The sequence below is a fragment of the Hypomesus transpacificus genome, chromosome 15 (genome assembly GCF_021917145.1).
Source record: "Hypomesus transpacificus isolate Combined female chromosome 15, fHypTra1, whole genome shotgun sequence".
In the NCBI taxonomy this organism is placed as follows: domain Eukaryota; kingdom Metazoa; phylum Chordata; class Actinopteri; order Osmeriformes; family Osmeridae; genus Hypomesus; species Hypomesus transpacificus.
In genome coordinates this window covers 5,863,789-5,878,083 of record NC_061074.1, presented here as the reverse complement: position 1 = coordinate 5,878,083, position 14,295 = coordinate 5,863,789, and the positions used below count along the sequence as shown (strand labels likewise).

General features: G+C 43.5%; 1 protein-coding gene across 2 annotated transcripts; it reads right to left on the bottom strand.

The window, feature by feature from the left end:
- Positions 1-66: 66 nt before the first annotated feature.
- On the bottom strand, positions 67-14,075 carry mnta (MAX network transcriptional repressor a). Of its 2 annotated transcripts, XM_047036017.1 has the most exons (6): positions 13,733-14,075; positions 10,089-10,683; positions 9,664-9,705; positions 9,146-9,257; positions 2,682-2,874; positions 67-2,586 (listed from the first exon to the last, which is right to left on the bottom strand). In XM_047036017.1, exons 1-6 carry the CDS (start codon positions 13,803-13,805, stop codon positions 1,838-1,840), a joined length of 1,764 nt encoding a protein of 587 aa, XP_046891973.1. In that variant the 5' UTR covers positions 13,806-14,075; the 3' UTR covers positions 67-1,837. The 2 variants fall into 2 exon arrangements, with proteins under 2 accessions (XP_046891973.1, XP_046891974.1); XM_047036018.1 differs by lacking the exon at positions 9,664-9,705.
- Positions 14,076-14,295: the final 220 nt, after the last annotated feature.

The window sequence follows — 14,295 nt, the reverse complement described above, 5'->3', positions numbered from 1 at the left end:
TATATATTTATATATGTATATAATAATTGATATGACTAGAGGTCTGAAGTTGCCCCCAGTATGCAGTACTGTACATAGTCTCCCCCCCTCCCCCAAAAGAAAAAAGTAATGGTATAGAAATTACCAAGCTACATGCAAAAACGGTAAACATTCAAATCTTAAAATACAAACATCTGTACATACACTGTTTCCATACACATCACATTGATCAGACCAAATAATATAAATCAAATACTTAAAACCAGAAACATGAGAATGACAGCTCCATTGTGTCCTCCCCTGTGATGCACACTTCTGCTTACATGACATATATTCTGGGCAAGGTCAAGGTCATCTTCTTGCTTGTTTTACTGTTGAGTTGTAAACTAGCTATGCTTTTAATAGGGGCCATTGTGTTACAGATCACAGTGCTTAAAAAGTTACAAGTCGGATCTAACACAGAGGTTGTGTCCTGCTTGTAGGATGAGTATTACAACCTGTAGTACTGGATTTAATGCACCGTATTTGAATCATTAGCAGGTTAAGCTGAATCAAGTTAGAACAAAACCTCTGGGTAGATCATTTCCAGTAACAGAAAGGTACGTCCCTACATGTGGTTGTCTGACCCTAGACAGTCACCTGCCACACACCAACGTGTAGTATACAAAGCATACCATAGTAAACCAAGATTACTTGTTCTCTATATCCATATATCCCAATTATTAGCCATAACATTCACGACATCTCTACACAATCAACTCCTAACTGGGACATCTTTCAACAAGACAACCAATAAACCAACTCAATAATTAAACATGCAGAAAAACAAGACATCTACTTTTAGACAGACACACAATAATTTTCTCTGACTATCTGGCCAAATTAATCCTGGTTTTGAGTCACATTTTTGCTCGCATATCAGAAAACTGGTTGAAATTTTTTTTTGGCTCCTACATTTCATTTAGACTTAAATACAGCCTCTGTTCAGATTGTTCATTAAGTTCAAGCAAGACTATCATGGTAGCTCTGATCCCTGCTGGGTGAACATACGCAATTCTAACAGCAGAGGGCATCTGTGTGGTTCGCCGCAATGGCACATGGCACTGCAGGGCCATAAAAAGAGAAGTTCAGGTCATGTTTTACCTTCCTCTCTACAGCCATGTGCCTTTCTGGAAAAGGGGAGGTCACTGTAAATCACATTCACACTGTGCTCCTTCATGGCAGTGTCAGCGCCTACTGATCCTGACACACGTCTCTGCTTGTCCCCCCTCCCTTGAGTCCATCACTGTAACGCGGCAAAAGATGCCAATAGTGGTATGCCCAAAGACACTGTCCTTAGATAGATATGCAAGGCCTACATGTTAGACGTAATGACCGTAGTGAGTGAATGTATTACGTTTTTTTTTATTTAAAAAGTGATAAAGTGATTTAATCTTGCTTCTGTATATCTGTTTTTCAGGATATGGGTTGAGACCAATAAGCGAACCTCAATTAAATTCTCCCCACTGCCCTGTATTCAAATTTGCATGAACATGATGACCCCTGGACATCAAAGTTCAACACATCCTGACACCTGAACAAAGACTTTCTTTAAACTCCTCACATGATAAAAAAAATATAGACCAAATACACTTTCCGTATCTTTTTGGAATGTTCGGAGTCACACGATGTAATGCCACTAGGTTATGATGTAGAACAAGTACGAAGACTTGTTTTTTTTTTGTCCACCTGCCAGCCAGCCCGCCCCAGGTCCTAGCTCAAAGCTCATTTCCATCAGTGTGGTCTGGTGCGTCTCCACTGAACATGACTGGAGGTCTGTCTCCATCTCAGGCCATTTCTGGCCCATTTCTCCACCAGCTCACGCTAGCTTCAGGGTGCTGACTGGGAACGAGGGCATGGTCACCATAGTCACAGGGTTCAGAACAGTCTGGCCAACCAGCTGTTGGTGGTGGGTCACGACCTGTGTGCCAACTGTTGTCTGCTTGCCCAAGATGGCTGCAGTAGGCTGGATGGGTGCTGTGCCGTTGACCTGGGCATGGGTAAGGGTGTGGGCAATGTGGCTCACCATGGCAGGCTGCGTGACAGCCACAGGTTGGGGGTAGATAGTGGGCATGTGCTGGCCAAGGTGGGTCACCGGGTGTACTGTGATGTGACTAATCGGCATGGAGTTTGACGAAGGGGCAAGGTGTGCAAAGTGCTTGTGACCGCTTGCCTGGATGACGTGACTGACTGCCTGGATGACAGACGCATGGGAGGCCGCGGCGTGGGCTATGACGGTGGGCTGGAGGCTGGGTGTGGTGACCATGTGTGTTTGAGCAGGCAGAAGGGCCTGGATAGGGGTGGTAGGGACACCTGAAGTTGTGACAGACAGCGTAGCGTGGGCTGAGAGTGACTGGGGAAGGGTCAGAGGCTGAAGTTGAGGCTGGGGTATGGTCGCCTTGTGCTGGATGGAAATGTGTGTGTTGATGATGGAGGAGGTAGTGGGGTTTGGAGTGACAGTCTTGCACATCTCTGAATGCATGACTTGAGGCACTGTGGATAAGGCAGTGGAAGCTTCTGTCATAAGCTCATCTTCCAAGTCGTCCTCCATGATTTCTTCTTCACCTTCTGCCATGTAAAGAAGTGACGTTAGTTACCTTCAGGAATACATTCGCCATGAATTGTCATGGAGGGAGTTAAGACATTTCACTGGTGCTATATACCTGAGGCAGTCGAGGTTGAAGCCTGGTCGTCCTCTGGTTGTACGGTCTGTCTGAGAACGCGGTCGATCTCCATCACGTCCATCCATTGGCTCAGCTCGTTCTTCAGCTCAGCGAGCTGCTGTTGGGTGGCGATCTTCTCCCGTGCTAGCCTTTCCATTTCATGCTCGTACTCCTTCTCTTTCCGCTTCAAAGTCTGTTTATGGAGGAAAGAAGTGTGGTCAGTAACCTGCCAAACAGACATGGTAAATCTCAAACTGTTTCATCTTAATCCTCTTTGGAGTTTGGTGTAAAAACAAAAGCTGGTCTAAAACAACAACTCGAGAATTTTTTTTAACACCAACATCAACCGTTTTAACCAGTTACGGCATTAGGCATTTTAAGACTTCTTGGATCGTAAGTGTAAACAACAAAAATAAAAAAGTACATCAATCCGATAACACAAAAAAAGCTAATCTACCCATTTACATGACGGAGGAGCCACACCTCCTTGAATGACAACCAAGACGTTCCAAAGAACTGGAGAGAAAATGTCCTTAACATCCGTAATCTGAGGAGGTGGAGGTCTCACTGTAGAATGCCACACTGCTAGTGCGTTTTATTTCAAAATATTAAAACCTCCACACAACCCATGTCTCAAAATAAAATAACACTATCTGCACAGTCCTCAAACAAGGACAAACAGCAGCAAGATAAAAATGAATTCCATATTTATATACACTTTTACAAATTAAATATTAATGTCTTGCTAATCATGTTTTAAAGTTGAATTAAAATCAGAGAGATTTTGCAACCCAGGGCCGTGGTTGGTAGCCTGGCTGCCAGCCCAACTTCTCCCCGCCCAAAAGAAATTTGTTCGGGAAATTGGGTCTGGAGGGTCTCGTATTGGGGACCAACTACAGAAAACCAGAATCTGGGCGAACCAATGAAATTGCCAGGGCGGGCTTTATACGATGATGGACAGATGATCAACAGTAACGTAATCACCCACGTCACAAAAGAGCGCTTAAGTTGAATTCGTTTTGAACAAACATGGCTACCGCTGGAGATTTGGGATGTTGTGATTCTGCCATCGAGTCTGTTTTAGAAGACATCGACAGCGCATTAATTTTGAAAGAGGAACAGAGAGACGCAATCAAGGCATTTGTCGATGGAAAATATGTTTTTGCCGTCCTTCCTACGGGATTCGGTAAAAGTTTAATTTATCAGCTGGCCCCGATGGAGTTGTAATCCTAAACGAAGAACTTTGTATATGCATTGCCCTTTATTGTTTCGCTCAAAAAGGTTGACCGTGTGAACAAGTACTCTCCCTACCCTTAAATTAATTTTACAACACCGGCAAAAATCGTTTGTATTCATTCTTCAAGCATACTTCAAGTCTGCTTGTAGTTTAGTTCTGTTGACAACAACTATGCGGTGCTTAACATACGTCACATACTCTGTTGCTCTGATTGGTTGTAGATCTATCCAATTGAGCGAAGAGGCATTTGTTTTCCAGGCTCGTTTGAAACACGCCCTGTAGTCAAAGCCCAACGGAGAGTTCTCAGACTCATATTCTGACTAGAATTATGAGTATGACAACGTCAGGCTACGTGGTTAGAGCAGGAAGGAGTAAAGCAGGGGAAGAGGGAGGCGTTGCCAGGCAGGAGCTCTGACCCAGTTTCCCCTCACTAGTCAGCTGACCCAGGAGCACCAAATAGGCAGGTGTAGGCAGGCCAGCATTAACACAATTAAAGAATAGTGTTCAAACATACTTTGCCATTGTGGAGATTCATATACATCTTGCACAGTCACCAATGCCAGCAAAATGATAGTCTATAAAAAGGGCTGAATCTGAAATGATCAGATTGGTAAATTCAAGAACTACTTAGCATGTGAACCAATAGGATGCAAAAGCCTAACTTCTTTTTTCTTTTTTACTGTGTAGAGACATCATTGCCCAATCCAACACAGTATCTAGACACAGAGTAGCACAATGAGCAATAAAGCTGTATGCTCAACGGCTGGACTTCCTGTTTTTGTTTATGCAGCCATGTCTAATGTAGCCCTTTACACAAGTACCAGTCTGCATACCATATGCCTGAATTAGCTACATTGTGTAGAAGTATAAATAGGTGATAAAAGGCAGTCTGTTTAATTCTGCGCCTGCCTCCAACCTTTATCCAGGATTACAGCCTGTTCTGCTATTCCCTCAATCACGCAAACCCTAAGCTAAACGGTCCCTGGTGTGATTCCAGTCCCACACACAGCCATCTTCCCTGCATCAGATGGCTGGGCCAACCATGGCTAATCTGCATGCCTGATCTTCTCAACCAGTTGTCTTGAATGAAAAGAAACAACTTCCAACAGGCTACGATACATTCACACTGTATAGGTTGGATTAGCTGACGAAACCATAGGTGATTACACAATCCTCATTCACCAAGCAACAACGTCTGTAAGAAATACAACCATGATGGTGGTGTGACAGGTTTAGCCCTTCGTGCGTGAAGTTAAACTACATAAACCTCTAAAGATTGCCTGTAAAGCTGTGCTCCAATCAGAGGCACACCACTTTACTTTCAGGTTTTTCACAGTAGCGTAGTCCCCCTTTTGTCGTCAAGGCAACAGCTGAAAAACACCATTGTTTCCTCTGCAACCTTATATGGTGACACACATGTTGTCCCAACGCACCAGCTGTAATGGTGGTGGAACAGACATGTTTGACAGGAGTCGGTTTGGATTCCGTCTTGATTATCTGGTGCAACAGAACACAAGGAAAGCAAGTCCTCTGTGCTCCACACGTTGCTGACTGCTCTGTCCTTGCCCACATGCTGCAGCATCCGGCGCTCCTGCCACAGCTGTGCATGCCTGGGACTATGAGTCATAGTCTGAGGGAGGGAGCCATGCTCCACAAACACTGAGACCCACTGAACTCTTCTACAACGAGTGCACTACCATAGCTGGCAAATGCTCTTTTATGGAAGCAGTGTAATTTTTGGGGTATATATACACACACACGCACACACCTAGGCTACTTAGATACTGAGCAAGTAGTTAAACCTGAAACTAGTCAAGGGCAGAAGTCAACCATAAACATTTCATTAAAGGACCGATATTGAGATAAACCGGCAAAACGTCAACTGCACTATAGCCGCCTGGCTATAGTGAAGAAAGTAGAGCATGGCAACGTGTGCAAAGTAGAGCATGGCAACATGTGAAGTAGGTAAACAAGACGCAGGCATGTCACACGCAATGTGAGTGCTGAGCACATGGCCCTGCAGAGCGAGGGAACCGAGCAGGGGAGGGGAGGAAAGCAGGCGGCACTCACCCACTGACTCACTCTGCACAGCACAGAGCAGACTGTGCTAGGCTAATGTTAAGAAGCGGCCACGTTGCAGACATGCTACTCTGTGGAGCCAATTGGCCTGAAGGACAGAGATCTTATGACTACCATTTGTGCCTCTTTGTAACCGTAAACCCTTGTCTCCTCGTTGTGCCAGTGGCTGTAATAGGAACTTCAGATTATCCACCCATGACAATAATTGGCAGACTTTAGAAGAATTAGGCTGAGAGCCATTTCTATGAGATGTGTTTGTTAGCTTCCACTAGATGAAGGCTAAATGTTCGATAATATATTTTTTTTGTCATTTATCCTACATGGTTATCCTGACCCAGACTTTAGTCAAAAGTGTGCTGACAACTCTGTCAAGTAGCTAAAGTACTTTGAACAGTTAAAAGTATCTGAGACCTAAGTGGTCACCGTGCTCACTGTCTGGGTACAATGAAAGTGTAAATACCCCACCTTAAATGAAACCTTAATATGCCTGCTGCGACAGATCTCTTCAAGGAACTGAAGAGTGGGTGGACAACGGTAGATGAAAAAGCACTAATTTGATGTAAAATCAATATGTTTGGGTTTCGGAAAAAGTGGTACTTACGACCCGTGTCCCGTGACTGACTTTGATTAGGCAACCTTTGGGGGAAAACAACTAGTAGTCACACTGTAGGCTGTACTACTAGCCGTGGAGAATCAATAAAATGGTATTATGTTACTGAACGTCTGTGGGGTCTTGGAACAAATCAAAACCTGTTTCAAATGAGGCCGTACGTTGTTGAAGCCCACTCCTTGCTAGGGTAAATCAGTAACCTACTTCACAGCAACCACTTATGAAGATGTACAACCTTTTGAAAAGTTCAGACTGAGGACTTCGGTTTGAAGAAGAGAAAGGAAAGCCTCCAAATCCTATGATTTCTGTGCACAATGGAGGACAATGAGCAGAGATGTTGTCCCTTGGCCAAGTGAATTCAAAGCAATCTGCAAAATGTTTTTTTTCAAACAGGTTGACAGGGGCATGAACATATTAATGGATTTGGTCATTTATTACGAAACCAAAATGTAATGTGACAGGAGGGAGCTGTCCAGACCTCCACTATGCTCAAAATGCTGTGGAATGAGCGCCCTGTGACACCCTATTAAGAGCAGTATTAGCCAACACTACTACATTACCACACACTTTATTAATAACCGCCCAGAGCAAACTGGTTTTGTCCAATTTGTTAGGCTTAAATTCGAAAGGAGTTGAGTAAACCAAGCTTTGTGTTCTCTCTTCCCTTCAGTAGGTGCTCTGAGAGCTGTGGCTTAGCCAGGGTTCTTCAAGGGCTGGGCGGGGGAGAGGGGGGGGGGAGGGGGGGGGGAGTGACGTCACAAGGCTCAGGCTAGCCATGTGCTCAGTGCTCATGTGGCTCAGGAGTTCAAAGTGAAACAGGATGGGAGGAGGGAGGGAGACAAGGAGAACTGAGAGAGAACGAGTAGGAGGGAGGAGCCTAGATCTCTACGGTTTCCCAAGCTGGAGCCAAAGAGTCAGTAGCACTAACACAATGTGTACTCAGGCTCACAAACACCGCCATTTTAACAGGCTTTAAGATGACAGTAACTAGGTCAGCTAATGTTCAATAATTTCCAAGGGAAAATTAGAAATCTTCTTTGGTTTGAGAGAGAATGTATTTTTTCAAGAAAGGACTAGTCAAAGTAATCATAACTATATGCAGGCACAATCAAGACTTTTACACCTCCTGAAAATCTCCTTGCCTAAAAGACTCAATTTCCTTGTTTCTTTAAATCTCTGACCATTTTAAAGCAATTTGTAAGAAAGGAAACAAGGAAGTGTAACTTCTTGAAGAGCTGGTTGGGTAACCCAGGCATACTGAAAGAAAAAAACACAACAATAAGTGCTGGCTCGGCAGTTTAGTCTGAAGATCCGTGTTTCGGTGCTAGGACTACAGGTTTGACTCATTCGCTGAGGGATATCTGAAGTCAGGAAAGATGAATCAAATAAGTAATCATCTCCCTTAATCCCCGTATTCAATCCTCTCCTAAACCATTGGTCATATCTGCAGACTGTCCCCTCCCACCCAAACTTAGAGGAGGGTAACAGGAGGAGCCATACAGGGAGAGGCGCGTGCAGCCAAGACACGCGTCCCTACACCACCCATGTCTGGACGACAGAGCACACGTTGTGCTTTTCTACCCCCCCCACCCCCCCACCACCACCTTCTCTCCAATCCTCCCGTCTCCCGCCTCCAATGTGCCAGAACATGAGAACCAATAACAAATCAGCTAGGATACCACATGACACAGCAGGACATAGTGCTCCCGTTTCCTTAGTAACAGTTTAGTACTATGTTCTGTACATGACTTTAACAGGGAATGAGTATACCCTGATTAATCAGTAAATACTAATTTCACACAATTATACTGCATTTCTCGGTTTAGCGGTTATATTGCATTTACTGGAATAGTAAAAAATATGTTTGTTTCCATTTCCAGGCGTAGCCCAATTCAAAACTGACTTTATATTGAATATACAAAATAGAAATGTTTGTATCACAGTTCCATGTTTCCATTAGGGACATGTCGGGTTCGGAAATGTTGACATCCCATTTGCTGAAATGGAGGATTAAATCAGTCTACATTAATGGAAAATGATGCAGGAGGCCGTTTGTTTGTTTCCTTGTACATGTGCTTTAAATACACCCTGCCCAAGTCCTGCTCAGCTGTTTGGGGAGGGAGGGGGGGATCAAGGTGGAGTTGGGCAAGTCTTCAAGCAGTCTGCGATACTAACTCCATGTTGTTTTATCACGCAGAGGGGAGGGATTGGGTAACATGGGTTATGCGCCCATACTGCCCTAGTTTCCTAAGCTTCCATGCTGATAGCGGTGTAACTACATCTCTACCACCAACAAAAGATAAATCCTCAGCAAGACAGAACAACGTGTTTGAATGTAAACATTAAAATACATTAGGCGTGGCAACAAGACCTCCATTACTACGCAGTGGAGTTAGATGAAACCACCTTTGCCCGACTGACTGCCTGCCCTCTGCTAATCATACAGTCTATCCATGTCAGAACCAGAGGTCATTTATATAACGATAATGAACAGCTGGGCTTTTTGTTGGTGCGGGTAAGTGACCTGCGGTAGCTTACCTGGATATATCTCAGAGCACTCCTCAGGACACTCAGGTTGGAGGTCTTCTTCTCGTCCACATTGGGGATGTTCTTCTTCAGTGTCTCAAAGCACTCCTTCAAGTGAGCCCGTCTGAGGAGGAGCGAGGGGGCAAAGAGAAGCCACACTAGTGAGAGGAAGTTCAAAGTACCAGACAGCAGCTGGATTCCTTTTGTGATTGTGATATTTATTATTGGATACTTGGTGTTGTGACTAAATGTTTTTTTTGACAAAGCTGGTAGAGGTAAGGCACTACTGATTTGTCATCTGTTGAGTAGAACCCGACCATGCGGAAGCACATACTATTGAGGACATCTAAAGCTACGTCATCGATAAAGCAAGATTTGAGGTCAAGCTAAATTTGTTAGAGTGATTTCAAATACGGACAAAGCAAGCAACCCGTTTGTACACCTAATCTCACCATAACCTTAACTGACCTGTACATATAGCTCAAATATCTTCCATCTAAAAGGCAACCATGGGAGAGAGATGCACCCACCTGTTTTTCTCAAGCTTGTTATGTACTTCTCTTGTACCTGCCCTGTAAAAGCACAGATCGGAGCACATTAAAGAGTTGGTGTCCTGAGCTGCAAAAGGACTAGGCTCATTGTACAAGAATCAAATCAACCAACAAAAAAGTACTCCATCATCTCTGTTACTTTGTTACTCAAGACAACACGGGCTGCTAAATAGCCTAGCCATTACTAAGCGACTCATTCATAGTCCTTTAATACCTCTTAAAATACTTTTTCATATGACTTCAGTTTACCTGTGGTGCCTTACCACCCAACATACGTTCACAGTCAGTGCTATTTACAAATAAAAAGGAGGTGACCAAGTGTGAAGGCCATCTGAATGCAAATAGCACCAGTGAAAGGGTCTACCGACCCATCTCTTTCGACCGCTGATGCAGATGAGACTTACCCTCCAGGACGTTTCTTTTCCAGGAGGCGGCCATCGTCGGGAGGGCTGCCCCGACTGATTGGGCTGGTTTGCATCGAAGCCTGTGGAGCTGGAGGCCCAGGCTGGGGAAGTAAGGCATGTTGTGGGGCTGCAACAATGGAGCCTGGGTACGCCACTAGATGGGGTGACTGCTGTAGTTTTGGGTTGCCCGATGGAGAAACCAGTTGTGGGTGAAGATGCTGCTTGTGGTTGACAGACTGAAGTGCTGACGGCAAACAGTCGGTTTTCAACTGAGGAGAGAGGGGCAGGGGGGCACATTGTCCCTGTGGGGAATTGGGGTCCCTCCTGGGGGAGGCAAGGTGGGGGCCGGCTGGGGGAGATAAAGTTTTAACAGGAGGAGTGGGCAGGCCTGTTTGGTTGGAGTTCACCGCAGGGATGATGTTTCTGGGCATCAAGGGTGGAGGCAGTGGGGGAACCGGGACAGGATGATGCTCCTTGTGTGGCTCTTCCACTCTGGTCACATGGTTCATCCGAATAGGCGACGTATAGGTGACATCAGCACGTCTGTGATTGGCCAGCTGTTCGAGGCGCAGTTTCTCCCTCAACTCATTCTCCTCTGTGGGGCAAACCAATATAGAAAACAGAGCAATTGAACTACAAGGGCACCATTGAACTTTGTTTACAAAATAAAGTTGACATGTACATATAAATGATTTACTGCAACCGTGTATGAAAAGAAAAATTATAGTGACTACATGACTTTGCTCGTAGAACTGGCTCCCAACTAGAGGGCTGAAGCATGACCCATGATCTCTGCATGACCCTGTGGAATCATTATGAAAGCATGGATACCTGATTTTTTAGGACACATCCACAGATGGTACATAATGTACTTGTGGTCAACTACATCGAGCTCAGCTTGGAGCTCTCAACAAGCACATGTTCAGGGATCAAGTTACTGTTGTAAATGTCTGAATGGAAATTTGATGCCAGTCATTCCCACTTTTCTGTTCTCTCTCTATAGGGCTTTTCCAGGTCTGACGTAAAGAAGTCAGGCCTGTGGTCAGAGACCTTATTCTGTCTTTGGATGTAAGCCAGGTATAGGAGCCCATAAATAATGAAGCTCCCAGCCACTCAACGTGGACAATTTATCATTCAATACAGCTCACCTAAAAATGTACATTTCAATACCAACAAGTACCTATATTTCTACTAATAATCTCAAATTTGGAGGAACTAGAAGAAAAAAAAAATCACTGAAAATGTCAAGTCAAATACTGCAAATTATAAAAAAAAGACATCAGACCAGATGGTATACGACCTTCACTGAGTCGTTAATGAAAAATCAACTAGTCGTCGAGAGGCAAGTAGACATGGTCTAAGCGTGCTCAGCAAAAGCAGGTAATCGGTTGCTCGTACACCTAGTCACAGTTCACTGGGAGAATTCATTTGTAGAAATGTACTTGGTGTTGCAAGTTTTTCTCTGTAATTCCACACATTAAGCACCGTATGTGGCTTCTCATTCATCTTATAAAAAATATAAAAAGAAATACTTCATTGGCTTTGGTCTCTTGACTACATGACAGTCCACAGGGATCTTGCTCATTATCGGAAAAAAACAAACATCAAATCATATGCTTGGGGATTAAAGAACAAGGAGAAAACTACCTGTCCTTATCACAGACCTTTGACATAAGGAACCTGGCTTCAGGGTCATTTAAAAAATACATGAAGTGAAAAAGATAACAGCCTGGACAAGTCATAGACAAAGGGCTTCAATAATGTGCCTTTCTTTGCCGTAAAAAGAGGGGGTTGAAATCCCAGCAATTCAGCATCGTCTTGTTAACCAATCACATTTGAGCCCCCCCCCCCCAGACCAGTCGCTTCCTGCTCAATGTGTAGATACTGGGGGAAAGGGGTGACCAGTTGCTATGGCAGCAGTGATGTTAGAACGATCAGACACAAGGTGCAGTCTTCTACATTCATAAGGGGCGGAGCAGAGAGATTTCAGCATGCTACACAATGTTCTCCTTCCCTGTCATGGCCTGATTCATTAGGGTTCTTGCCAGACAGGTGCATAGCATTATGCCCATGGCAATGTTTATCACAGGCGAATCACAATGCAGGATCTATACATCTGTGCAAGTCTCAAACAGTTGAGCCACAAAAACCAGAGATATCCAAGAGAGACCAGTGTTAATGAACATATCATCTGAAAGTAACAAAATCATACAGGCCGTAATTCTCCCATTCATTTGAAAACAAAATGTCCAAAGGTGAAGCTAACTGACTAACCTGAGGTAGTGTTGTTCGTAGCTCAGCCGAACAGGTATATTCGTTCACTCAAGAAAAGTGAGAGTACTACTACCAGACTTCTAAATGTGTAGCCTATGTTACTTTTCATTCATTTTTGAGAATTATATGGAATGCCCTGTGTTTTGATGCACTTTTCATTCATTAGTTTAAGTTTCACATGGACTCCCAATACATGAGAACTGTAAAAAAATAAAATAATAATAATAATAACTTGGGAATATATCACATTTGACAATTATGCACTGGTTATTTCGTCAAATGTTCTTATAAAAAATAAGCGTAGTCATACATTATATAACTGAAGCCCATAACAGAGGAGTAGGCGAGAGACACTGCCCTACTTTCTTCCACACATGACCTGTACTAGAGAACAGGGAGGGGAGGCGGGGGAACTCTACGAGAAGCAGGAGTGTCTAGCATGCACGTGGTGACATGGGAGGTCCCTTTCCAGTCTGTTGCAGACATGGGGCGTGGCTGGTTTTACACGTCACGAGCACGAACAAATTAAGACCAATGTGTACCCATCCCACAAATACATCTATACAAAATATGCGCGCAAAATATGTTTAATCTTAGTAAAACATTTGGGAAGTTATAGAAGGAATTTGGAATTCAGTTCGACAACCAATTGCTCAGAGGGAAACCTGAAATCTAGCGTCATATGATACCCCGGCTATGTCAGGTCATTATGTAAAATGGTTCAGGCACTCCCGTCGCCTCCGCCCTTTACAACACATTTATGTTATTTTGTGTCAAAGATACACATTAAAAAAAGACTTCGGAAGGCACATATTAGCATTATGTTGATAATGAAATATCCTACTTAGCCAGGATATCAAGGTTGAGTCAATGTTGCTAATAAACATGGTTCGGCGCGGCGATTGCAGTATTCACAGGCTGGGTAATGTCGTGTCAAGCCAATAATCTACTTTCTGGAAACGAGTAACAAACTATGCGGCAAACAATTTGCACAGTGTTGTCAACAATGTGAACAAAGTGATAATAAAATATTCCCATTCAGTTCATGATAAAAGAGTGAAGCAAAGACAAATAGTAAGCTAATATAGTATCTGAGTGACCACTTCCAACGCAAACAACGGCACTAAAAAGGTGCGTGTACCATCTGAATGTGCATATAAATGTTGTCTAATAATAGTATCCATATCAAATATGACAGTAGATCTAGCCTACATAGAGCAAAGGAACATCCCATTGAAGCACCTTATTATTTTACCCAGACATCTGATTTGTTACGTTGCATGTAGTGCTTCAGTTCCCAACATAAAAATATTTTCCCCACAAAAAATATACTTATGATAACCACGCATTTTAAAACAAACCTTACTTACCACGTGCTTTCTGTTGATGCTGGGCTTGCAATTCCAAAAACTTGGCTGCTTCTAAAAGCGTTTCGATGCTCATTTCTATCCAATTGTAAATCTTTTTTTCTACAGAAACTTTAGTATTTCAATGTATGTACTTTCTGTTTGAGCGTGATTATATCCCAGTCTAGTACACTGAAGAAAAGGGTAATAGGATACCCCCTCGTAGAAACTCTTCAACATACGTAGAGGAGTTGCAACAAGATGGCGCTTCGAGTACGAGGAAACAAATCAGGGCCAAAACCACTCCATTGGTGGCCGCCCACAATTTATATTCCCTCCCTATACTCTACAGAGAAAAATAGAAAACAGAGAGGGAATAAGGAACGAACTGTCAAACGCCGGGCCAAATTAAGACTGCCTTTGCCATATATTTCAGTTTATTGGTATAAACAAATATATTTAATATTTACTCCCCATCCATGTTTTTTTAATGACCGTACTTTTTTTTAACACTGTCTTAATATGCTGTCATGGACTTTTAAACCACAATTTGCTTGTCACCACTCACTGCAGTAAATTTACATTTC